The sequence below is a fragment of the Doryrhamphus excisus genome, linkage group LG19 (assembly GCF_037039965.1).
Source record: "Doryrhamphus excisus strain RoL-2023G ecotype Guam linkage group LG19, RoL_Dexc_Guam_v1.1, whole genome shotgun sequence".
In the NCBI taxonomy this organism is placed as follows: domain Eukaryota; kingdom Metazoa; phylum Chordata; class Actinopteri; order Syngnathiformes; family Syngnathidae; genus Doryrhamphus; species Doryrhamphus excisus.
Genome location: NC_136375.1, coordinates 10,250,965 through 10,278,769, shown reverse-complemented (window position 1 = coordinate 10,278,769; position 27,805 = coordinate 10,250,965). Strand labels below are relative to the sequence as shown.

At 42.1% G+C, this 27,805-nt stretch overlaps 1 protein-coding gene across 6 annotated transcripts in view; it reads left to right on the top strand.

Moving 5' to 3' along the window:
* The window catches only part of sash1a (SAM and SH3 domain containing 1a), a 179,216-nt gene that overhangs the window by 144,461 nt on the left and 6,950 nt on the right, over positions 1–27,805 (top strand). For 4 of the 6 annotated variants that reach the window (XM_058057369.2, XM_058057372.2, XM_058057370.2 and 1 more), the window contains 13 exons: positions 6,378–6,428; positions 7,808–7,857; positions 11,696–11,736; positions 11,801–11,890; positions 12,246–12,358; positions 14,427–14,525; positions 19,854–19,992; positions 20,983–21,938; positions 23,493–23,561; positions 23,641–23,784; positions 25,465–25,597; positions 25,975–26,144; positions 26,354–26,563. In XM_058057369.2, coding sequence (XP_057913352.2) covers positions 6,378–6,428; positions 7,808–7,857; positions 11,696–11,736; positions 11,801–11,890; positions 12,246–12,358; positions 14,427–14,525; positions 19,854–19,992; positions 20,983–21,938; positions 23,493–23,561; positions 23,641–23,784; positions 25,465–25,597; positions 25,975–26,144; positions 26,354–26,563 — 2,265 coding nt within the window. The remainder of the gene's footprint in view (positions 1–6,377; positions 6,429–7,807; positions 7,858–11,695; positions 11,737–11,800; positions 11,891–12,245; positions 12,359–14,426; positions 14,526–19,853; positions 19,993–20,982; positions 21,939–23,492; positions 23,562–23,640; positions 23,785–25,464; positions 25,598–25,974; positions 26,145–26,353; positions 26,564–27,805) is intronic. The other 2 variants (XM_078798981.1, XM_058057374.2) reach the window with 1 other exon arrangement.

Sequence of the window (27,805 nt, the reverse complement as noted above, 5' to 3'; positions counted from 1 at the left end):
GGGATAAATATATTGTCTATACAGTCACATACTGTAAATCACCTCGAGATAATCGGAAACAGGCTCATCCTCGGTGGATAAAATCAGGCAATCGAAAGCGAGCGTTGCAGAGACTGAGCAGACTGGGCCCCGAGCCGAAAGGAGGATGTGGATTGGGGCGAAAAAGGAAGAGGGATGAGGGGAATGAAGAGGAGGAGAGTTGAATTTGAGAGCCTGCAGCTGTCCCGCCACTTTGCAAAGTTTGGCAGCAAAATCTAGAGAAGAGGAGGGGGAAAACATCGGAGGGAACACGGGTCAGACAACACCTCATTGAGGTTCTCACCAAAGGATCTACATCAACCCACGCTTTATGGATTTTACTTCATCCCCCTTACTAAAATTGGCTGTAAAGAACACAGAGAGAGAATGTGCTTTAACGCCATATCCCTGTTCGCTATTAAGAAGGTCGCAATCAATGTTATAAATCTGTCAATGGTGAGGCATTTAGAAAGTTGCTCTCTTGAGGGATGCGGCCTTTAAAATGAAAGGCCAAAGTCTTTTAAAGGGTACAGGAAGATGGTGATGCAATTTGGTCTGAGCAACACCTACCCATCTCCGGTTATTGTCCCTTTCTCCAATAGAATCACCTCCCAGTTCTTTTTCAAAAACCCCAGTCATAGTTTTATGCTGCTATAAGCATGCGCACCTTTATACTGGCATTTTTCCTTGACCGCAACCTTGGACTGTGTAAATAAACTCCACCCACTAACACAAATGGACGGCTTTCAATAGACTGAACATTTCCGGAGTCGATTCCTTCAAGGAAAATGGACTGTCTCTTAACTGTAATTTAGGAAAACAACATGATGAATTAAATCTCAGCAGGCTTTCCTGGTCTACTGACTTGGATCTCCATAACGCTTCCTTTCTCCAAAAATGCTCTCTGGTTAAGGCTCTTAAGTTGCGTATCTTGGACATGGGCGAACTTGTGGTTCACATAGCTGACTTTCATGCCGTTGGTGCGGGGTAAATAAATAATGATCATCTTTTGGTTCTATTTGAACTTTGTTTTGCTTTAGCAGGATGCGTCAGCAAGGCCACTCATTAACACGGCGACGTCTGTGTCTTTGTTCAAGCGTTGCCCCTGTTTAGGCTCGATGATAGAGGCTCTCAGAGATCCCTATCCACTTCCTGCCTGGCCCCTAATGTGTTCTTTCCCGTATGTCTTCATGTTAGCATGGAAACAAAGGGGGTAAATAAACATCCCCTCCATGAACGGGACCTATGGATTAGCAAGTATCATACTCTGACAGTTTCCCAGCAGTTTTATAGGTTGGATGGATTTTGGAGGGATGCTGATGGCACGAAAATATTCTCAAGCTTTATATGCAGAACCTTTAGAACTAATTAATTGTCATTGCGGTGCTTTTTTTTTTTTTAAAGAAACAAAATCCGTTACAAGAGACTCTGGTCTCTGTAGTCTAGAAGTTGTACTTGTGATTGTTCGTTAAAAACATCACTGGTACATGTTTAGCAGTTCTCTCCTTCAGTGGTATTGGAATTTATTGTTACTGCTAATAAAAGGTACAAATGAAAGACAGGTGTTCAGGTTCTGGATAATTTTTAGTTTTGGATCATATTTTCTCTAGAATTTTAGGTTGAAATGCAAATCATTAGGCTTAAGAGTTAGGAGTTCTGATGCTCCCATAATGAATAACATTTCAACCTGTATGCAATTTTATACAAATTGATCATTTTATCATATAATATCAAATAATTTATTTATATATATAGATATAATGGATAATATCGGCTCCATAGCTACAACGGTAGTTTCCCCTCACTGTGCCCAGACTTGAGTGAACTATATATATATATATATATATATATATATATATATACGTATATACGTACATACTGCATGAGCAAAAAATCTGTGTGAACATAGCCTAAGATTGAGTCTCAATAAGACTTATATTCAGGGCAAACACATCAGTTTTTCCTGTCACTCACACATTATGAATTATGATGTTGAACTGGCATTTGATCATAGATCTTCACTTGTAGACTCTTGTAGTGCTTGTTTATTACATGAGACGGTCGTTGCTTCAGGTGGAATCCCAAAGGCTTGCCAAGACTCGCTTGTGAACGGGTAATTTCTGATGAGGGCTTGCAGGCGGAAAATAATGCTGATGAATTACAGTAGATCTCCATTTTTTTTTTTGCTGGGGTTACGACTAAGGCCGGGAATTTCAGCGTATCTCAATTTGCGATGCAACCAGAAATGGTGCAAACACAACCAGACTGTTTTTTTTTCATTTCAGGAATGTTTAGTGATGATGTCTTGGACATCCAGACTATCAAGTGTTTTGTTTTACCATGAGGCTAACGCCAGCAGGCCAAGTTGTTTGTCAAAGTGGGTCAGTTCACCGAGGTTAAGACTACAGACGAGAAGAAACGCCAGGTGCTTGTTTGTTCTTTCCACCTTCAGGCTTTTCTCCTCACAAACGGGCCTTTTGTTACTTTTAAGATTTTCTTCAAATAGTGTCGGCACGCCTTCACTGTTGGGATAACCCATGAGCAGGTGTTAGATTTGTGTTTCTTATGGCGTGATTTATTAGTCAGCCTACGGAAGGGTGACTGTGTCATTGGAATTTGTAATAACTCTGGTATTTGTCTTTTGAACAGCTAAATAATGTTGATCCAACGGGCTTTGGAATGCTTCACGCTGTTGAAACAAGCATGCCTGTGCTGCAGTGTGGGCACAAAGCACGCTAACGTCTTAGAAGAAGGTTGTAGAGGTGTTACGACTGGCTACTTCAAGACATGTCATAATCGTTGTGCAGAGCCACTTCCGCATGCTTGAATCATGCCGTACTGGTCCCACAGCTAACGTCGTCTTTTTTTTTTTTTTTTTTTTTAAAGCTTGCACCAGGCTTTCCAGTCGGTGCCTGCTCCTTTTGCAGTCCTAACGATCCACCTCACACTGGCTCACCCAGACTCGTCGGACCGTGCCAGCTGGCATACGTCCGCTAAGCCACCTGGTCTTTCGGGTTTTGCCGCATATCCGCCTACTTTTTGCTTACGAGCTTGGCACCGGCAGCACTGCGGTAATTCCAGCTGGTGGTGGGCTTTACAGTTATGTTTGGACCCAAATGTTGCTATTTAACATCAGTATTTCTGTCCTTTACAGAGGGCGCTTAGGATCATACATAATCCCACATAAACCCCCTGGCCCTAAAAAAGTAGGACTTAATATTAATAAATAGAATACCTTCATAGTTGGAGCATCTAAATACAGTTTTAACATTATTAGAGCCCTGGACAAATTAAATAACACCCCTATAGTCACCTTTACACTTGCTTTACCCAATATAGTAGACATCAAACGATGACAATATTTAATCAGATTAGTCACAATTTTCTAATTGTTTAATCATGATTAACCACCATTTGCATTTTATACAGAATTATATATATATGTTTGTATGTATTGGAGTATTATGCCGCGCAATATGCATACAATATACCATAGTGACATCAGTATACGTATGTACAGGATCAGGCAAAATGATTGGACACATTTGTAGGTTAAATAAAAGGCAAATAAAGTAAAGTAACAAAAAAAATTGTATTTTCGAAAAGTACATATAATGCCATTCTGTTTCATTATGTTTTAAAAATTACATCAGTTCTGGCGGTGCAAATTTGGTGTGAATGCAGATGCAGAAGTTGGAAACCCATAACAAGATGGTGTTTGGAGCTGGTACGGGATCATGTCTACCAAGATTGAAGTGCAAACGGTTGCAGTTATAGATTAGGTTGTTTTGATAAACGTTTCCACAATGAAAGCGCGACGCTCACCAGTCCATTTCATGGCAGCAACTGAAAAATAAACTAAAAACGTCATTATAAAGAAACATAGCAAAATGACATTATATGTACTTTTCAAAAATAAAAACACATTTTTGTTTCTTTACTTTATTTGCCTTTTATTTAACCTACAAATGTGTCAGATCATTTTGCCTAACCCTGTATAATATCAATATTTTCTGAGACATGGAGAATAATTAAGTAAATACGCTCTGCTTCTTCTTACTCCATTTCTGACCAACATGTTGAATTGTTCCTTTTAAGTTAAAATGCAGTAACGCATTCCCGTCTCCCTTTCGCCCCTACTTTGGTACTGCAGCTGTGACTCAGAATACTGCCTCGCCACTTGAAGTGAAAATTCCAGCAGCCTTATTTTGTGTGCGTGTGTGGCTTCCGATGCGAGGCAGCGTGATCCTCATTAACTCACAACCCACCCTCCGCTATGCTACGCTCCCCTCACCTGATCCTTTTATTCAGTTCAGTCACACATAAGCAATCAGTGCTGCCATCATAAACAACCGCACACACATCTGCATGATGACACGCATATACTGTACACGCCGGTTCACGCTGAGGTAAATGGGGCAGTATCTTTAGCTGATGCCGCTAAGTTCATGTAAAGGATAGCGCCCCCTCCTTTGGGATTACTTTGTGAGAACTAAGCAAACACCCACCCCCCCTCTCCCACAAAACATAGATTTTTCTCACTTGAAACTAAGCCAGATTCACCTTCAGAAGCTTTTGCATGAATTTTTCATCATCGCCCAGTCTGCCTTCACAAGATCTGAGGGTTCGGTTTGATTTTTCACTGATCCTCTTCCTCATTTCACACTTTCAAAGCCTCCTGCCGTGTCAAAGATGGCATCCACGGGCGGAGTGGGAGGAGCTTTGCGTCTGCGTCCGCGTTTTCCGTCTTCAAATGCATGAATCTCTTGTCAGATGGCGTGCATTTTACACAACGCTGCCTTTTAAAAATAGATTTTGCATTCAGCAGACGAGATCGGCACGCCGCTGCCTGTCGCTCGGAGAGAAACCTCAAAGAGGATCAGATAGCAGAAGCAATCTCTTGCCACTTTTTGTGAAATTCTGTGATGCGCCACATCTATACCTTTTTTCTCACGGTAGCTCATGTTTTTTGTTAACCCATATACGTCTACACCACTCCATTATTTAAAACCAGCAGGCTGTCGAGGTTGTTTAAAGGGTAGATTTGTTATTACTTTGTCTTGTACGTTTTGCCTTTGTAGCAGGACTGGGAAACACCGTAGGTCATATCATGCCCACGTTAGACGGTGCCTTTCCAATTCCAGTATGATTCTTCAGAATGGTGCATATAGATTGCATTTTTTCAAAATACAGGCATGTGAATAAGTGTCATAGTTAAAGGAAAAATATTTTCTTGTCATTTAATGTTAAAAACAAAATATTTCACTGGTTGTACTTTGTATTGCAGTATGCAACATTATCCTAAATCTTCTCTGCATGCAGCTTGCCAGTGTCCTCAGACCGCTTCCTGCTTCTCTGCTGGTCTTTGACAGAAGCCTGCTCCATCACTTAGGGGAATATTCTGACTTGCTCCGAGTGAGACAAACTGCATGTGGGCTGTTTTTGACATTTCACAAGTAACATTTTGACAAAAACACCCTGTAAGACTATAACAGAACATGAGATAAGCAGACTAATGGGCCTGAAGGGTTTGTCATGCCTAAATAAACAACATCTCATCTTTTTCTGACCTTTTTAAAGAGCTTTTAATGTGTCACGGGCTACCTAGTAGCTTTTTACTTACTCCATTTCCAAAGCCCAGACAAGAAAAAAAAACGGAGGATGTGTGACTGACCACATATTGAAAGTGATATGCAAATAAAGTGATGCCAATTTCTCATTTCTCTTTTCCTGCTTTTTGTTCTGACTTATTTCCTCTTTAGTGATGAAATGGTACTTAGCTACCAGCCTTCTAACATCTCTTCTTTGATGAAGGCATACTCTTTTATAGTCAGGTTTACTGCCTCCTTTGACTTGTAGTCATTATACTCACCCATTCTTACATTCTGTAGTTGATTGTCTAGGTCAAAATGTGTTACCGAAGTCAGGGTCCGCTGTGGCTGTATCGTTATTGATAGGCAATTAAAACATGCGGCAGCTTCGCAAGGCTCGACTTGTGGAGTGAAGGTCACATGCCGATGCGCGTTGTACCGTCACGTGTGTCGACATCAACCTTCCCTAAAAATGCGGTTCCCACTAGAGGCTATTATTATGAATGCACATCCCTTTTACTATTCCTGGTGCTGTTATGGTACACACTTTTGCCATTCAAGTCAAAGGGCATGGGTTTGATTGCCAAAATTAAAAGACTTTGTTGACACTGACTAGAAAAAGCTAAACATAGTAGCGTGGCATGTATCCCTTTTACTATGTTTACAGTGACTTGACCCGTTTCTCATGTGTATACTGCAATTCTTACTTTATTGTACATGTTTATATTAGATTTTGTGTTAACGTCATTCTTCTGTTTTCCTTCTTAGGAGAAACAGGACCCAAACAATGTGTCTCTGCAGCTTCGCACTGAGATCCAGGTATGTAGAGGCACACATGCACTTCACTTGGTACACCTGTACAGTCTAATGGGAGCTATCTTTACCAATATATAAGACCAACCTAGGTATAGGACCTAAGATCCATATTGGGATATATATTGCAGACTCTTGCCATGACAATATATATTGTCATATGTTTTTTGGCATAAACCCAAAAGAAAGCAACCCCCATAGCACCATAAAAAAACCATAGCACATTTGTCACTCATGTATTGCTGTTGGTTCCAGACCTGGCCACAGGAAGTGAATCCCCATCAAGTAGGGTTCAATATTTAAAAAAGAAAACCTGGAAAAAACTACAAAATAGAAAACCTTTTTAAATCATTAAAGCACTGTAAGCATGAAATAACACCCCTATAGTCACCCTTACACTCCTATTATTCTTTGTTTACAACATATTGCGCAACACTAATGGCCAAGCTACGGCATCGCCGCTTTAAACACAGCATGCTAAACTTGAGAAAGGGTTTCAAACGGAGTATGGAAGAAAAACAAAGAAGCCAAAAAGGTACCACTTCCACATGGAATCGGAGAAGAACCTTTTATCACGCTATTAAGTTCCTTAACCAGGTTTCATTCCTTTAGTACAAACTATTCCAAAAGCACTGCAACCAGCAAGTTGATTCTACAATGACACCCAAGATACAGAGAACAGGAAGACACAGATGGCTAGGAACAGATATTCTGAATTTGGTCAATTTTTACGATAAAGCATGGCTAAAATTGTATCATTGTATCATAGTCACTTCATTGCAATAATGTACATATTACTGTTATTATATATTGTCACATCCATACTGTGCATACTGTTTATAATCTGTATAATCTGTAATAGCCATATTATAGTCATTTATATCCCTGTATATATCCTCACTGTATTATAGTCACAGCCTGTTATAGTTTGTACATACATTTACTTACTACTAAGGTACTTATAAAATTGCACTTCTGGTTGGATGCTAACTGCATTTTGTTGCCCTGTACCAGTGACATGAGCAATAACAATAAAGTTGAATCTAATCTAATCTAAAAATCACAAAAGCGCCAAATTTGGGAAATATCATTCGGTTTCCTATTAATGCCTTATATCGCTAGAGTTAAAGCTCTGTCTATTTCCTGGCACTTCAAGACTATTCATACGTCAATCAAACTAAGTATCATCTTTGTAAAGGCAGAAAGTGGGACACCAGCACAGAAAAAATGTCCTCCTAAGAGGAGATGCTTTTTTGTAGGCTTTGTATATGCCCAGTTAGGACATGGAATGTATACAAAGCAAGCAAACTGTGTGGACAGTTACTAAATCTGCAGGCTGCTTAAAGTGTACACAAGCTTGCACTAACTCATCCCTTTCTCCTCAGGAGTCACTGGGCTTCAGCAGTGAAGTGTCCACTCCAGAAACAGACAGAAAGTAAGTCCCCCTTCGGTCTCCTTGGCAACAAACAGCAACATGCGAACCCCACAAAGACATCGGACCGTGTCAATCACACCGTGTTGAGCATCACGTTTAGCTTCTCTGCGCAAACACCTCCACGTGGCACTCATGCAGATTGATGGACCTTCCCTGTGAGCGGCTTAGAGGAAAGGTCACTCTGGCTCGCCTGCAGGGAGTTGAGGTCGTCTCCTCAGGTGGGAAAGCTGCCACTTAATAGATGAGTGCAGCAATGTGTGAAAGAGGAGACGACACGACACTGGGTGGGAGCTTGTACGCACATGAAAACGCTGATTTATTGAGACAAACGCTTGGTGAATGAATAACAGGGTCGAGGGGGGGTTAGTAAGATGCAAAACACTTGGAAGTTGAACCAAAGATCTGATCGCAATGTTGCAAGCAGCAATTTCCTCAAGTGATGATGGTTTTATATTACACTAAATACCATAGTGCGATGTTGCATTATACTGTACATCACCTGTGTGACCCTGTACTTCAGGGGTGGGCAAATATTTTGACTGGTGGGCCGCATTGAGTTAACAAAATTGTCCGGGGGGGCCATAACATATATTTAACATACACACTATTTTATACTTATAATTTTTCTAGATTTTTTTGGTCTAATTTTATCTGTAAAACTTTTTCAGGAGCACTTTAAACATCAGTCATTTAATATATCATACATTTATTTATATATATATATTGTTAATATATATATTTTTTCTTGTTATTTATTTTCATTTAATTTGTAATTTTTTTGTTTTTTTTTACTAAATAAGACGTCCGACTTGCAAGTTATGTTGCCAGATTGTATGTTAAAATTTGAAATACTTAAAAAGCAACAGGCGGGCCGGATTCAATCGCTTAGTGGGCCGCATGTGGCCCCCGGGCCGTAGTTTGCCCACCCCTGCTGTACTTTGTGTCCCTTGGCCACATCCTTGCTGCAATGACAGGAAAACCACTTGGCTGCTTCCTCTTTCTGACCTGCTCTGGTCCAGCAGGCTTTCTCCTTTCCTTCCTGCCTTTGTGTTTAGATCAAGGAGGTGGGGGGGCATATTGAAAGGGTGATGGCCAAAATGATTATGGCCTAAAGAGCATGAACCAAGGAGCAGAATTGAACAGCGTTTGGGCGCGGCGTCCTGGAACACAAAATGTCTCCATGTATGAGATCACGACATCCAAACAGGGGACTGAAACTGGTAATGTGGTAATTAGGAAGTCTAGTCCAGTTCGAAATCCCCATGCCAGCTAATAACCGACATAACACAAAAAGGTCTCGCCTTCTGTGTCTTTTTTTTTTTTTTTTTAACGTTTTTACTGTCACCCCTCTGTGACCCTCGGTGGGATTGCAGCGTTCATGTGACGACCATGTGCGGCGGAGGAAGCACATACCACAGACTGGGCTCTCCTTTCTCCCATAGATGTACAGTATATGTTGCTTAGACAAAAGCCTCAGCATGATGGGAACCAGATGCCAAACCATTTGGGATGACGTCCCCCTTTCTTTGCCTTTGACTTTCTGCAGTGCTTGTCTTTATCCTGTCACTCTGGTTTCTCCCCTGGCCTTCACGCCAACAAAGCAACATAATATAAATAGCCTGATGCTTAAAACATAGGAAACGACTTAAAAAATGACAGGGGTGACGGATTTGATGTCCATTGAGACAGTGGTTCTCAACTGGTGGGTCACGGCCCATGAGACGCTTTTAGTGGGTGGCGAGTCTTTAATGTAATGACATGATGTCTCTGAATGCACCTCGCATTCTTTACCTTGCTATTTGATTGACTGCCATGTTCTTGGCTTGAGTTGATGTCAATTGGGGGCTCAGACACACAGATGCAGATATCTGCTGGAGAAGCGTACCCCATTGAGAAAGAGACGGCTCACACTGTGTTGCCTGGGGGAATTCTGCCCTCAATGAAGACTGCTCAAATTCAAGAGTTAGTGCCCTATGGGCACCGTCCCTTAAAGTATTTGAAAAGTTAGAATTTTCACACGTGGGGTTGCCCGCCCCCTGTCATTGAGGTGTGATGGTGGGTCCCGCATCTAAACCAATTGAGGGCCACTGTTTTAAGGGCACAATTTGGCCAGCAGTTGAATAGGGCTGCTATAAACTACAGTGGAACCTGTTTTGTCATTAATTGGTTCAAAGAAAAACCAAAAAGTACACAGGAAATATTAATAATATGTCTTTGGCCCCATGACAGGTTATTTAGCAGTTATAAATGTTAAAATGTGTTGTAATATTTTAGCATGTTAGGTTAATTGGCGACTCCAAATTGTCCATAGGTATGAATGTGAGTGTGAATGGTTGTTTGTTTATATGTGCCCTGTGATTGGCTGGCAACCAATCCAGGGTGTACCCTGCCTCTCGCCCGAAGAGAGCTGGGATAGGCTCCAGCACCCCATGCGACCCATGTGAGGATAAGCGGTAGAAAATGAATGAATGAATGAGATACTGTACATACATGTAATATGAGAAACAACGCTCAAGTTGTAATGTATGGAAAAAGTTATAATATTTTGGGAATAAATAAACTATTACAGGAATTAAGACATTTTTTATAGCAAAAACACGTGTTGCTTTACGAAACATGGAAATGGTCCTCTCGTTCTTTAATTTTGTTTGGACAAAAAAAGAAAGTTTGGACAGTCCTGGTCTGAAGTTGTGATATGCAAATGAACATTTTAATGTCGGTCTGAATCGGAGACGTCATGGATAAACGCCCCCACACCCCACTCAGTGCATGCATAGGAAAGGATTGAATTGGGGTAGGATCATGCCATAGATGGGAGGTTAAACCAATTAAGCTGCCTGGCTGCACAATGCCTGGATTGACACACTCCTTCAAAGACATTCACTGAGCGCCCAGATGTGTGTGTGTGTGTGTGTGTGTGTGTGTGCACTGAACAGGCTAATTTATAGAGCATGAAGGAGGAAGAGAAGGGGTGGGGGTTGTTTGAGAAAAAGGTTCCATTGAGTTACTTCGATTAGCATTAGCTTTAGCTTATCTGAGAATGGGAAGGAGGCAAAAGCATACAGACGTCGTTCAATTAGCATCTCATTAGGTTGCCATGGCAGCCTCGGTTTCAAGGTCCTGCATAGAGGTGTCCTAAAACTGCATCCTTGATGGAAAATGTGATGCTGATCTTAAATTTACGTCTCCCAGATTTAATATGACTTAAGACCGAAACGGATTGCCAATGATGCCAAGACTCATTTCCCTTAAAGCGCCGGTCTAACTTGCAGCCGATAATGGTGGAAAAAGGCTTTGGTGTGCTTCTTGAGTTGTTATTTTTCTGCTTTATTTTTGGTTAGTTTTGGAAGGTTTATAGATATGTGAGGACTTTTATTTTTTTTCATCCTTTCAATGCTTTCCTTGTCTCCGTCTACTATGTCCTTTTCTCCCACTCCTCTCCTTGTCATCCCTGTGACAAGTGGAGGGAAGTGGAAAGATAAACAGGCTGAGTCTGCCCTCTTACTTTCTGTCCTCCTTTGCCTCAAGTCCATATTTTGCTCTGACTGCATCATCTTTTATTTAAAAGCACTTCTGACCTCAAGTGGTAAAAAGATGGAACTGCAACTGTGCTGCACAATTCTACATGGTCACCTTGACATAATTATACACTGATAATATTTACTGTGGGAATACAGGTAGCAGAATTATTGTACATATAACAAACATATATACCAAGGAGTTGACTTAAGTAGAAGAAGTATTTTGCTGTCTGCAATGGACCCGCGAACCACTTCTGGGTCCCGATCCACCAGTTGAGAAGCACTGTATTCATCTTTTCTTCTTATTTTCTTCCCAGGATGTCTCTGCACAAATCCAGCTCTGAAGATGGATCAGGAGGTAAGGCTTTAGAACCAATGCGTTCTTCTTAGGAGTGGCCTTCTTAGTCTGTCCTGTCTTTTAGGTAAATGGGACAACAAGAAAAAGAACAAGTCCTTCTGGCAGAACTTCCGCAAGTCTCAGCACAAGCCCGTTGTTCGTCAGACCTCCAAAGGTTTGTGTCACGCCGACAGTCTCTCGTTTCAAAATGTATTAATGGAAGATCAGTGAGCTAAGCTAGTATTCCTCACTCGTCACTCTGTGTCAGTAATGTACCACTGATGATACAATAACTTTTTGACTATTGAGTGATTGTAGGGGTGTTATTTTATGTTTAGAGGGCTCTGTTAATGTTAAAAACTGTATTTAGAAGGTTGTAAGTAGGTGTTCTATGTTGTAACCATCCAAAGTGTTTCATTTATGAAAAAGGACCCCCACTTCACGGAAATTGACTTACAATGGTCGGGTCTGGAACCACTTAATCATAAGAAACAAGGGATGACAGTAATGTTATTTTTCTTTTCCTGCAGGTGAGGACATTGGCTACGTGGCCAGTGAAATCACCATGAGCGATGAAGAGCGAATCCAGCTGATGATGATGGTGAAAGAGAAGATGATCACTGTGGAAGAAGCTCTTGCTCGGGTAGGGAACCTCCAAAGAACGCCTTGAGGACTAGTTGCTTGACTAGCATAGCTCTGGCTTACTAAAATGACTCACTTTTACTAACTTTATCAGACCGTGCAACTTTGCAAAGTCAATGTTTACACACACACACACACAAACTCCACTCTTGCACATTCTGAAGGTTGGGGATTTTTGGGTGTGATCTCTGTGGGGTTTTGGTCCTGTGTGTCGAGGTTAGAGGACTTTGGTGCATAGTGGTTTGCTTCTTAGTAGGTGGACATGGTGGATTCTCATTCAGCTTCCCCTCTCATTTTCAATCAATGTCACTGTGACAATTGACCTTTCCTTCCCCCTTACTTCTTCCGACTTCCTCCCCCTGCGTTCCTTCCTCCTCTAATGCCTTGCTTGTGGGTGCTGCAGCCATCCAGCGGCATCTTAGTCATCTTGTACCACTTTCCACAAAGCAGATTTATCATGTTTCTCTCTTTGATATTCTCTATTGGCTGATATGAAGAGATAAACAAACCAATCAAGCTTTGTGGATAGTTTCCCAGCAGCATCATATTAGCGTTTAATCCACCGTAAATGCTCCAATTTTAGCTCGGTATTGATTGACCTCGACCAAAGAGGGACTAATTGGAAGCAGTCGATAATTGTTGGCATGTTTAACTTCAGTAATGATTTGGGGTGTATGAGAAAGTGGAAAGAGTAGCTCTCTTTGACCTCCTAATAAGTATACCGCAGAAGCAACAGAACCAATGTTGTAATAGCGGGCGGCACATTCATACTAGTGACACTCTTTCACCACTTTCACCCCAGCAGATGAATAGTAACATTTTAAAGTGCATGCAGAGGTAGATGGATGGATGCTGCCATTTTTTGGAATTGATAAAAAAAAAATCTACATGAGGTTGCCTACAGCCACAGCTGTGTTTTTGACCCAGTGCTTTATAATGACCCCAGCAGTTATTTGCTTTTGCAGATCACACACTCAGTGCCTATATTAGAGTGTTTTTAATTAAAAAACAGACTAATTGGAGCATTTACGGTAATACTGTTGAAATATTTACAAAAAGGGTGCGTTTACGGTATTGGGCACAGACCTCCATCAAGGCAGTTTGAGCAGCTGAATGTTAGTTACTTCCTGATTCATGGAGGTGGGGGGGTGCGACAAATTGATTTGGTACGACTGCAGTCGTCCCTATCACCGCTTTTCCAAAATGAATTAATAAACTGTGTAGTTACTTTTTTTTTTAAAGCATATTGTACATATTGTTGGTCTAAATTAAACACTTTCATGCATAAGTGTTGAAAACCAAAATACAAATATAAAGCATTGAAAAGACGTGATATGAAGTCTTGTAACAGTATCCCTGACTGTCATTTCACTCACGCTGACTGTGCTAGCATCATGTTAGCGGTGTAGAGAGTGGCCGACAGCAGCTCCTGTGTGACTGTTCACAGCATGTGTTCTCTGCTCGTTGTTAGAGTAATTAAAGTGCATCGTCAACCACCAACAGCAGCGGTAGGCTATTATTGTACTGGTCTCTAGGTGTCAGTAACGTTATGTTGATGAGACACCAGGAAGTATGTTGCCATTGCGAGTCTATTTGATCTTATTTATGTCTAAGATGGCTTATTTTGTATTGTTGTACTGTATTGACTAAATTGGGTAATACTAGTGACTATAGGGGTGTTATTTCATGTCTACAGGGCTCTAATCATGTAAAAAAATGTATTAAGAAGGTCAAAAACAGGTTTCCGAAGCTCTAACTAGGAAAATAATTAGGGCATTTATTAATAATTATTTCTACTTTGCGGAAAAGTACTTATTATGGTCGAGTCTGGAACCAGCTAACCGTGATAAACAAGACCCGACTGTATTTACTGTATATGTAATACATTTGCACAATACTGCAAGTATCCCTGGTATTAAACGTGTAATACTTTTCTCTACTTGAAATCTAAATCTCCACATTAAAAGCATATGTGGAAACCACGACACCACTTTGAACGCACACTGTAGCTGCCTGTGGCCCCGCCCTCTCTTCTCTCTGCCTCTCTAAACTCTTCTTCCTCCACGTAGCTGAAGGAGTATGAGCGCAGCAGACAGTCCGGCAGTACTGACACTGCAGAGTGGGCTGACGGATCTGCAGCCAGTCTAAACCAGTCCTCAAACTGCAACGTAAGTACAAACCTTCACCCTGACCCACCCCCAGAAACTCTCCACACTTTGTCCTCCACTACCTTTCGGTTTGATCGTAAAGCAAAGGACGGCCATTGTTTTTTTTGCATGTCATGTTTTCTTGAGCTGTACAAAATCATTCAGCCTCCGTCTTGCCTTGTCCTTTTCTTCCTTTTGTCTGTCTTCTCCTTTTCCTATTCTCTCATAGTCCACATCCTATCTAGAGGATACTGGACTGTATTCCTTCCACCATGTCATTTGGATCATAATACATCTACTTTTGTTTGATGATGACACTTGTTGACTTATGTAGCTGGTCTGTATGAATGACATTAATAAAGAATGGGCAGCAATGTTTCGCCTTCAGAGCTTGAACATAGGCGGGATGACGTGTGGGAAATGTCAGGAAGGGGTTTCATTTCAGCCGAAATGTCTCACACCCAGTTGTCGTCACACGAGATGCTCGTGCCGCAGTCATGAGTTCTGTGTTAAGAAAGCAATGGTGGAAAAATGCCGGATATTCTGTCACTGCTATGTTTTCAATGAGTTAGCTCAGGCATGCCCAGCAAGGGCCACATAGTGCAAGTCAAGCCAAGTTTATTTATGTAGCCCTTAATCACAAAAGAGCCTCAAAGGGCTTTATGACCTGGAAACAATAGACGACATCCCCTGATCTCAACCCCCAACTCAAAACCCTGAGAAGGGACCGCAGAACCTTGGAATCTCCCTTCCAGGATGACCAGGCTGCAATGGATGTTGAGTGGGCAACATATGACACAATATAAGTATATACTAAGTCAATTCAAATAGCATAATAGTCCAATTCACAGATGTAGTAGTGATATAGTGGCTACTTTGATATGCTAAGAACTTATAGCTGAAAAGACCCATTTTCCCTACTTTTGCTGTTATTTTTTATCTTCAAATAATTCAACCTTCTTAAATAATTTCTTTCCTTAATATTATGACTATTTGTATATTTTGACTGTATTCCTGATATTCTACCCAACCTAATTGGGATTATTGTCATATTATTACTTTTTTAATATAATTTTAAAAAATATATTTCAAATCTGCTACTAAAATGACTCGTATTACAAATGTTCTTGTATAATTGGGATTATTTTTTTTTAGCTTAATATTTGGACTATTTGGAAACAACTGTTTTTGTCATTACTGTTTTTAATTTTCTTATGCAATTTATTCTCATAATATTTTATATTTTGACTATAGTCTTGTGGCATATCTTTTTCCGCCACCTATTTTTCCAAAAATTACAAGAAAAAAATAATGAAGTCTTTTTTACTATTAGAATGTTAATTATTGTTAATGACATAAGGTGTCCTCATAACATAACATTACATTAGTCTCACAAAATCATCAGCCTTTTTCTTTAATTTTTTTGACTTTTGAGTTTTTGCTGTTTTTTTTCTTAATAAAGTTTATTTTTAGGTCCAAAAAAAAACAACCGTGTTCCGCTAATGGCCCCCAGGCTGCACTTTGGACACCCCTGAACAAGCTCAACAGGTTAGAAGACCATGACGCCAGAAGTACTGTTTTTGGTTCAGGTCTCAATGATACACCGTTGCCTTTTTCAAATGTTGTAAGTGATACTCACCGGTGTGTACTGTAGCACCTTCGAGTACTATGTTTTTGGGGTATTGTACCAAAAGGGCACTAGAAAGGAAAGAACACACTGATGAAGTCAGAGAGGACTGAAAGGACTGAAAACCGGTTTCATGGTCGGACTGTTATGATGTCACACTGTTGACGAATCTGAGGTAGCAATTAGTCTACACCCACCCCCACCCCCCCAATATGGATCAGGGTTTACAGTTCCAAACTGTACTTGACAGAAAGGTCCTGCTGTGTTCTGCACTAGATGTATCTGGTGGACTTCCAGGCACTACCCACCCAAACCAGAGACAAGGTGCTGTTTAGTCATATTAGTAATTGTTTATGCACGTTGGTCTCCATTTGGGGTTTTTCCTTTTCTCATGTAGGTCACAGCTGATTTTCATTAGCGAAGCGCAGTATGGTATCATATGGGAAGAAACGTGCAATTCAGTCCTGAACGTCGACCCACTTTTGCAACAGGAAGTGAGTTAATTCCAAATTCCACATAAGTGATGTTTCTATTTTTTGCAGCTTTTGAAAACACTCGGCGACATCCGAGCTTCTTTTTGCTGATGCAGACGGCTACTTTTAGCATCTTGTTATGGAAAGTTAATAACTTGTTTTTTTTTTTTTTGCTGACTAAATTCAGAATGTGGATTTTGTTTGATGGTGTTGAGGTCAGGGCTCTCAAGTTCATGCCTTTTATGGAACTTGGGGGACCGTTCTACACGAAGTACCTTCTATAAACTGTTCCCATGACTGTGGTACAGTGAGAGAAGGTACAGTAAGGTTAGTGCCTCCTCCGCTTCCCTGAAAAACAGATTTTTCCGGAGCATACAGGTGGTCCTTGGTTTACGTATGAGTGCCGCTTATCCTCACGAGGGTCACGGTGGTGAACCTGAGTCCTGTGTGTGTTGACAGTTGACTTTGCTGATGTTGTTTTGGCGTGGTTGCCGCCAACAGTAGCCTGTTTTGTTTTTGGGATGAAGAGATTGCGGCTCAACCGCCTCCTCGTCATTCCTACAGCGCCCAGGTAGATGTTACAATACCATCTTCATCCTTAATGAAGGTCACAACAGTCATTTGACTGATTGTGTATTCTTTTATGGAACCACAAAATCCCATAACATGGAATTCCATAAGATGAGGACCACCAGTGTTTCATGGCGTTTGATGTCAGAGATGTTTGATGTTTGGCTGAGGTATGACTTGGAGTCTTTATGGACCTTGGTTGGAGTCATACACAGTTGCACACATAGAATAGTCTGTAATTCCTCTTGAGCGTCCTGTGGTCATCTTACTGCTTTTGGAAGATTGATTGATTGGAAATAGTGACAGGCATAGAAGGTTCGTGTTTCAAAGAACACAACAAAAGCAGGAGACTAAGCTCAAAAAACTGGAGAAGAATGAAGCGTAAGTCTTGCACTTGCCCCCCCAAGTCTTCTCATATTTCAAAATTGGCGTCTTCTGGATTTATTTTTGACTCTTTCTGCGGCTTTTCTGATGTCTTCCTCTTCTGAATGGAATTAGGTCATCGCCAGCAGCCATGCTATGTATCTATAGACATGTAAGCACAGTACATGCTTGTATCTCCACTAGTATATAAGGACACGCTCGTTAATACTCAGCATTCATGCCGTCTTCCTTTTTGGCCATCCGAGCCCACATTCCAGGACGGGCCATTAGGGATGTGGGGGCCACAGCAGGGTCACAGGGGGCTCAAACGATGGGATTGTTCTCTGTGTACAACGCACGCATTTCTCTGCGCAGAGAGCTGCGTGTTGGGCACATCCCAACCGTGTCTCATTCCTGGGCTCAATCCAGGCTGGGTCAGCGTTCACACACACACACACACACACACACACACACACACATTCTGATTTTATTTTGGACACTGCATGAGCATGAGGGACAACGCTGTGGGGTTTTCAGAGACTAACCCGTGCTAACTTTGAATAGGAAGCCTACAGTAAATGGTCTAAATAAGCTGGTGAGTACTCAACAGATTGTATTTTTTTACTTTTATACTTTTACTTTTTTTTACTTTTGCTTTCCTACTGCATTAGTCCTTTTTATCTAGTTGTTTGCATGGATGAAGTTAGTCTCCTTGATGAATCGTGGATAGGATGGCATTGGCTGTTGATTCATCATATCTTATGGAAACGGAGTTGACTACTTGGCTGCAACCGGCAGAGGCGCTGTTAATCTGACTCCCTCCTGGGTTATGTTTGAGGTTTCTTCCCTAGAGGGAGTTCTTGCTCATGTGGGGTTCCGTTGGTCTTAAATTTGTGACGAGCGTGATTCTAGATCTGTTCTGCATGTAAAGTGCCTTGAGATAACTTCTGTACAGATGATGATGTCCTTAAGTGAGTATTTTGTGTGAATATCTTGCTGTCTCTGGGTTCTGGGTAAAAGTCAAAGGTGACTTAGTGGATGCTCTTGGTTGGTCAAATGGAAAAGTTGAAGACCTCAGCGAGAATTTAATGAGAAGAATTAGGACAAGAGACTTTTTTGGCTTTGTGAAAGGTTAGATAAAGATGCCTGCCAGGATACGGGAAGGTAGACAAGCTTGGGAAAGTGTCTGTGGGTTCTTTCGGAATGCTTGGCCAAGATGAATAACGTTTTACTAGACAGCTTTCGGAGGCATTGGAAACTTGGATTGTTGCTAAGGTGATGCAGTGCCATCGAGAATTTGGGGAAACATCACGTGTGTGTGTGAGCTCCAAGCCACAGTTGTTTACATCATCTCTGCAATATGTCAGCCGCCATCGGGCCAAGCTTGTGGTTTAAAAAAAAAAAAAAAAAACAAATAATTAAGCTTATTTTAAATCGGACAGTCTCGCTCTGTCTGTCATTTTGTGAGATTGCATGCGGGGCTCTTTGTTAAGCCGCGCAGTCAACCACGTCCGCTAAACGGGCAGTGCGAGACGGGACATGCAGTGTTGCCATGGAAACAATTGGAAACAAATGAAGCTGTTTGTGATGGTGCTGTATGCCAGGCAGTAATTATTCTAGAGCTTTTCTAGATAACTCATAGCGGTAACAGCAGCTATGGGCATCATAAGAAACATTAGTTTCCATCAACATGGTTTTGTTGTGTCTTGATGCAAAGGAGGCTTAGTGGATTTCGCTGCTTGGCTAGGGAGCAATTAATTCTGATTGAAGTAGTTTACCGCCTCAATGTGTTGCAGTGAAAATCAGAACAGCGCTGATGATGATAATCATAACAATAACACACATCCTCTGTGTGTGTGTAGTCGCCTCACTGTTAGGCGTGTCTCTTTTCCAGCCCGCTAGTGCTTGACAAAGCGTTTAAATGCCCCCACCATAAACATAACAACAAAACACTTGGATTTTGTCAGCCAAAATGAGCTGGGGACCTTCAGGACCCCACCCTCGGCCTCCGAACAGACTAACACTGATTCATGTCAGGTCCGTTCATTGTGATTCGGTCCATTTGTCGTGAATTAAGCAAGGTCTTCCTGCAGTGTCTTGCCTCCATTTCTCACCGCACTAACGTTGACTCCGTTTTAAACAATGCTCCCATTGATGCCGTGCAAAAAAAAAAAAAACGTCTCACTTTGCTGTTTTATTGCAGATTGCAAAAGCCCTTCCATTTCTGGGGGTGTTACCTTCTTCAATGTTGCATTCAAGGAAAGATTACTGGCACCCACTTGAACCTCATACTCTTTCTCTTTTTCTACATTGCAGCAGTCTCGCGAGCAGTCTGACGACGAACAATCGGAGGATTCTGTGAAGTTCAAGCGCCTTCACAAGCTGGTTAATTCTACCCGTCGGGTCAGGAAAAAACTCATTAAGGTGGAAGAGGGCAAGAAGCATGGCTCTGAAGGTTTGTCAATGGGGTGGCCACACTTTTTCGACATTTTCGACACTGTTTTCTGCATTCCTCGTTTATCCCAGTTAATTGGTTCCAGACCCCATAGGTGCGATAAGTGAATTTCTTCAAAGTAGGATTCAATATTTTCTCTACAAGAGAGGAGAAATATGATCTCAGGGAAAAAACTAAATTTGAAACACTTATATGCTAGGACTATGTTAAGAAGCCATAGCTTTTCAGTATGTGGAATCAAACTATGGAATGGATTGAGTAAGACCCTCAAACAACGCACAACAATGAGCCAATTCAAGAAACAATACAAGCAGTTGATGTTTGATGAATACAAGGAGTCTTGAACCAGTCATGATGTGCTATATATATATATCACTATATTGATAGTTACTATGGTACCCATTATGTCATTGGATGGTCATATCACCTCATACTTTGGTACGAGGTGCATTATTTAAAAAAAAAACCAACAACCTTAAACTGTATTATGGAAAGCAGGAAGTGAACAAATGTAACAGTTACCAATTGTAAAAGTACCAGATGGAGGGGTAGGATTTAATAAGCTTTGCTTCTTCCTACTCCTTTTGGACATTTGGAACTGTGAACTGATTATGTGATGCATTCAATTGTAATCTGATGCATGTTCAAATGAAATAAAACCATTACCATATTTTTATAGTTACAGCATAGAAAAACCTGTTTATGACCTTCTAAACATGTGTTTTGTCATTATTAGAGCCATGTAGGCATGACAAAAACATCCCTAGTACTCTAGTACTCCCTATTAGTAGACCTAATAATACTAAACAATAAGACATCTTAGACATAAATAAGAATGTGCTTCAATGTAACATTACTGACACCTAGTGACCAGTGTAGAATACTACACTACACTGTAGAATACTACTGCTGTGTGTGCTTTTCAACATGTGTGAAAAGGAATAGGAGGAAGCAGAGCTTAGTAACCGACCTTTGGCTGTTCTGTTTCAGACTTCCTAAATGTGGAGTCCGTCCTCACCTGTGACGACAACACAGCATTGTACACAGGGGTCCTGAAGAAGACCACCTTGTCCCAGGAAGCCGCCCTCAGCCAGGATCAACTCTCTGTGGATGGCGACACCGACAGCTTGACCACCTCGCCTTCATCCAGCAGCCTGGACACCTGGTCTGGACACCGGCTGGTCAAGACCTTCAATAAGTCTTCCAGTACTCACGGCCTCATCCGCCCCCCGAGGAGGACCCCCCAGAGCGGTCTCGGGAGCTCCATCTCCGGCGTAGGAGGTAGCGGATCCTCCTTCTCTGAGCTGGATGGCTGTGGATTGGACGACGAGGGGAAGTTATCACGCTCCACGACCGACGGCGAGATGCGGAAGGCCCTGAGCTCCATCTCCCACGGGGTAAGTAACAACGAGGCCCTGTACGCCTTTTACGGACTCACCAAACCTCGCCCCAAAGCCCAGTCCCGCCGCCTCATCTCCCTGGACGATGACCCCCTCCAAGGCAGCCCCAAGTATCACACTGCCACCCGGCACCACGGCAGCTGGACACACAGGAAACCCGACCCCAACTACTCATACTCCACCAAACACCTCTTGTACCAACGTTCGCGCAACTCCAAGAACCCCGTCTCCCCCTTGTGTGTCACCCATTCATCCCCCGCCCGCAGCGACGTAGCCAAATCGAAAGGTTTCGGCGTGGGAGGGGGCTGGGCGTTCCCCCCTCGCAGGCTGCGGGGTCGAAGCGCAGTCAGCGAGCTGAACATCACCTACGTGGTAGAGCGGAGCCTGTACGGTCACCTCAACTGGGCCCAGCTGGTCCGCCCGGTGACTCTCAGCCGTGCTGAGCGCCGTTGTCTGTTGGAGGAGGATCGTGAGGCGGACAGGAAGTGGGCGGCCAGCGTGGACCGCTGCACCAAGCGCGTGCTCTTACGCATCCAACAGAAGTCTGTGAGTTCAGACCGTGAGGTTCTGATCGGCCGCCTCGTGTGAGAAGGACTCGGTGGACGTCAAAGCTGCAGAATAGCTTTTTAGACACGGTGCAGGAACAGGAAGAGGAACAGGAATGGTTCTTCTTCTGAAAAGTTCCATCTTGTATCTGGGAGGGAATGCAGTGGAATCTCTAAGGTTAAAATCAATCTGTTTGTATCTCAACATTTTACACAAAGGAACACAACTAGGAATAGTCCAGGGTACCCTCTAGTTTGCCTTTCAGGGTGGCGAGGTTCTCCTTAGAGATGAGAGAAGCACTCTCATCCATCCGAGAGAGAAATTTGGAGTAGGACCGCTGACGTTATTGCAGCTCAGGTTAACGACATGGGCCAGCACTCCTCATTCTGAAGGCCCCGGGCAGATTAGTTTTTTTTTTTAAGCCAATTTTGCAACGTTCCACTTTAGAGGTTCTCCTGTATGTCTTACACTGACTATTAATGTCCTTTTGTCGCCATGCTTTATGGCTCTAGCTTAACAAGCAAAGCTTGGGGTCGGAGCCCACTGAAAGGTTAAAATACTGCAGTATTTTAACAAGTGTTTTATATAAATGTCACATTTCGACACTCCCCATGTAAGAGAAATACTGTAGTTCTTATTAGAGCATCTTCAGCTCAGTGGTTTTAATGGTCAGGATAACCGGAGGGTGAAATGGAGCCATGGAATGGGAGCAGTGTTGGAGCTATCCTGCAGCTTTGATGCTACCTGAATCCTCTGGTGTGCCAGTGAGGTCGTCTCATCCAAACAAACTTCTGGAATCCACTTTTTTCTGTTGTTTGGTTGTTTTTTTTTTATTTTATTTTAAGGGGCCCGTGCCTCCTGATTTTTTTTTTTGGATGTTTTTCCTTCCTTGTAATTATCTTTGAAAGACTTTATTTTTTTCCTGGGTGCATGTCCATTCCATTGAAAACATCGCCATCACATTATTCTTGGACGCCGCTTCAAACGTGTTTGTTGCTGCAAGCTCTTTGCTGGGAAGCTGCAATGTGGCGAGCAGCTGTGGACTGGTCTCGTGTAGCCACCGATGCTAAATGTATCGCTTTTAAGGGATCTTCAAGCCGGGGGTTTGCGCCACACAGGGGCGCGCCGCCCTCTGTCAACTTTTATCGAATATTATTGTAAAGCCATAAAAAAATAGATGAGCTCCCCTTGTCCTCTCATGTCATAGTTCCCCATTTACTGTATGTCACTGATCATGTTTCTGCTAATTCTAACTGTTCAAGTCCCCCTCTGCATGTATCCAGGCTCCACCAGCCGAGGGTGCCCTAAAAATACCTTTTCTCCCCCATAAAACAGCTCATTTGCTTCCAGTGTTGGAATTGAAAGAGAAAAAGCACAAAGTGTTCCATCCCGTCCTCCTTTGGCTTGCCTGCAGTCTGACATCACGTCCCCCTCATATGAACAAACCACTATCCGTGTCATGCATGAATCACTGTGTGTTGACCCCTCATTGGGTGTGGAACCGGAACCGCTTCAAGTGTGGCTGATTGAGTTCTGACTCTGCCTCCTTTGCAGAGAACATGCAGCTTCGGTGGCTTCGACCTGTCCAACCGTTCCCTCCATGTGCTCAACACAGAGGCCCATGTAAGTGTCTGGACAGCAGCTAGAAACCTCTTTTTGTTTTGTCCTCAACGTTCTGTCCCTCCCCCCCTCCTTCCCACAGAATAAAGAGCAGGAGGCAATATACAGGGAGGTGGTCAAGTCCCCCACCACCTCTCGGATCTCACTGGGCAAGAAGGTCAAGTCTGTGAAGGAGACCATGAGGAAACGGATGTCCAAGAAGTACAGCAGTTCTTTGTCTGAGCAGGTTAGACACCCACCCACAGTTTTGACAGAAAATGTGTTCTGCGTGTACTTGTGTAATACTATCTGACCATGCAACAAGCTAATACCGCTTGTCTGCTTGTCACATTCTCACTTCAACTCTCATGCAACTATTCCGCCAATAAAGATTTCTCCAAAAAGCACAAACAACAAAACATAATTCACATAATGTCACCCAGCAACATTGTTAATATAATTAACATTATTACACCAAAGAACTATTTTACTTGCGTAGTGACACCTTGCCACACCACACCGGCTAGCTAGTAGCTTCACCACACTTAACAACGTATCAGGTAATTCTACATATTGGAGCTGCCGCAAATTCCACTAATACTTAAAACGACCAAAGTACTGCAAAAAAGTGTAAGTATTTTGTACCTGTTACTACATGCTCACAGCATGGATATAAAACCATAAAACCTCATTGGAGGTTTCCGCTGTATGTGTCATGACATGTTTTAATCTCCAAAACAGAGAGCAGCAGAGGTTATTGTTGAGTGTTCGGCCACAGGCTCAGTGTCTGAGTGGGTGAGTGGGTGGAAGTATTTGTGTTAGTTACAGAATAAGCTCCAAAACACTGGGATTGTCGCTCTGCATCCAGTATCTTGAGTGATGCAAGTCTCCCGCCGACTTGTTGGGAGTGTCTAATGTTTGTGTGTCATCCGCTCTGGCCTAATTTTACTGGGCACTGCAATCCACTCCACTGGTGGGCTCCGTCCAGCCCTGCAGAAATTATGTTTCATTGCTAAACCGGTCCAGCATCTGTCCGTCACGGCGGGCTCTACGCTGTGACCCACATTTCTAGGCGTGCGTCATGCACCCTTCACTTGGAAGAAGAAGAAGGATATTAAGAAAGACAAATCAAATGTGATGTCAGTGACCAAACCCTGGCTGTTACATAGACCACAGTGCCCTCTAGTGGATTACTGAAACTGAACACCCGCTTTACAGTACAATATATTTATCATTTAGATATAGATATTTATATTTAGATATTTAGCATTTATTTCAGACTTTTCAAAGCATGAAGAATAATAAAACGGCTACCACCAATTGGCTCCAGAATGTATGTAATTTTTTCTTAATTTTCTTAATTTGTTTGGGTTGTTTTTTACAGTATTATTCAAATTACTTTTTAACTTTTTGAATTTATATATATATTTTTTTAATTTTGTGAACAATGTCTTTAATCATTAATAACATTTATTAAAATATGCATTCATGTATTTTAAAAATAATTGATTCATTTATTATTTATAATTATTCCATTAATTGTATTAATTTATTTAATAAACCAACATAATTACTAAATACTACATGTCTCATGTATGCATACAAAATATGATATAATAAGGAGTAATGACATAAGCTGTATGGTGTATAACGTAATAACATATATAATACATATTGCATATATATATGTACATTGTGTATGTACTATAATGTATAATTGTATTAAATATTATGCAACTGGCATTAGTGCTACGTGAAGTGTTACATTAACCATACACTCCTTTTCTGCTCATGTGTGTATTTCTATTATGTTGTGTATATCTACTGCAATGTACACAGATATATTTTTGTATGGCTCAACATAAAGACGCAGTGAAAATATAATGAATGTGAATTCATGACTTCCATCGTTCCTTCTGTCTTCCAGTCCAGTCCAGATGGAACACCCGGTTCTCCACAGTCCCCCCAGCCTGACAGTGACTCCCTGGAGAAGCCCAAGCTCAAGGCTGGCGGTTCAGTGGAAAGTCTTCGCAGTTCTCTGAGCGGCCAAAGCTCAATGAGTGAGTTTAAAGGAGTATTTTTCCACAATGGTTTGCTAGTGTGTACCTAAAAACACTTCTATTTCTAACCACTAGACGGCACTACAACATGTTATTACTTCAAGCTGTGGCATCTGTCATCAAGTAGCCGCCATCTTTCCAGCATACGGTTATTAGTAGCGTGCAGACAAAGCATGCAGCCGCACCGGAAAACATACGGTCATGATTAGTAAAGTTCTAAGAGGAGGTCTTTGGGACAACCATCAGTTTTTCCCATAATTTCTCTTCTCTAGTAACAAGATGTATTGTTTATAGTATGTGAGCTAGCTGGGCCTGAATTAATTGCACCCTCTTCTGGTTGCTCCAATGTACACGAGATGTCTTGTATTTGTGTCCAGGTGGCCAAACCGTGAGCACCACCGACTCGTCCGCCAGCAACAGAGAAAGCGTCAAGTCGGAGGACGGCGATGACGAGGAACCGCCTTACAGGGGTCCTTTCTGCGGCCGCGCACGAGTCCACACGGATTTCACGCCGAGTCCTTACGACACAGACTCCCTCAAACTGAAGGTGACGGCTAGCTAGCCATTGTTTTGTTGAGCAACTTCACCTGAACTGGTGCTTCTCAAACCTTTTTGTTTGAGAATCCAGGCTTTAACTATACTTACGATTATAATTGTGGTAATTTTATTTCTATAATGTGCCGCGGATAAAAACAACGCTAACGATATATTATCCGGAGCCGATAACTGATCAGACCTACCTGGGTCACTTTGCAGCGGGGCGACGTGATCGACATCATCAGCAAGCCGCCCATGGGCACCTGGATGGGTCTGCTCAACAACAAGGTGGGCACCTTCAAGTTCATCTACGTGGATGTGCTGAGCGAGGAAGAAGAGAAACCCAAGCGGCCGGTGAGGAGGCGGAGGAAGGGCAGACCACCCAAGCCCACGTCCGTGGAGGAGCTGCTGGAACGCATCAACCTCAAGGTGGGATACCCGGCGTGCCAGACCTTCCACCGCAGCGCACTGTGAAGGACAAATAGTCTTGACAAATATTTGACATGGCGGAGTCGTGCAGTCACAGGAACAAATCGTACGAGAAGATGAAATGGAAGAAATTACAGACGAGCCGGGCTAAATTTAGGAATGCCAATGACAGGGTGCCCACTTTGGTTCTAACCACACGTCAGAAACCTTCCGTCCTGTCAAAGCTAGCTCATGCTAACAAGCATCATTTTAACATGCTGTGTTGGATCTTTAGCACCTTACTTGTCAGTGGAAACGCTGAAATGGTTATGAAATATGAACTATTAGTGCATGATGCTGCTTTTTAACACCATACAGTGTTACATCCTCACATTTGCATAACTAACAAATTTAAAAGTGAGGGAGAAAACAAGAAAACAAACAAAATATAGTGACAAAGTTGCAACACTGATTATATGTTTAGAACAAACAGGTAGCACCAAATATATTCATGTCGGTCCAAATGTATTTGTGGCGGGCCTCCACAAATAAGTTAATGCATGGGAAACACCGTGTGCAACCTTATTAGAAGTTTTTTTTTTGTCAAATTCAGAATTGTAGAACCTTTGCGGTAAAGGCTCGACAAACACTAGCGATCCATGGTCGCCATGGATACCTATTCCCAAACAGTGTACCATCAAAATGTTTCTGAAGCTGTAACTTTAGCGTGTAATCATGACACTACACGGGAAAATCTCATTCCTGTTTGGATTTTCACCACGTTTAAATTTTAGTGTTAAAAATGTGTTAAATTAATCAATTAATTACTGAAAATTAACTTGACAATTTTTCCAGCCTGAGTATTTTTTGCCATGTGCAGGCGGGTTTAATTAGAAATTAAATTAGCAGCTTGTAGTTCATTGTACTTTTCTTCAAAGTAATGTTAAGTGTGGTTCTTTTGTTTTAGTTGCTCACCAACCGTGTGTTGCTGGCGTCACACTGCCGGTATTCAACATTACTGGGAGAGATTTGCTTCAAGGGCGGGCATTTTAAACATTCTTCTCAGTGGCCGTCTTCTCTTGTGTAAAGAGCTTTAGCGTGTTTGCCTTTTTGTTGCCAAATAGCTCCCACCTCGTGCCGTTGGTGCATTTGTACAGCTGCCTTGTGATAACTTGCTCTGTATGCTCGTCAACAGCGTACGCTTTTGAAGTGAGCTTCATCAACATTGCATGCAAGCTGGAATAAAACCATTATTGATATTTG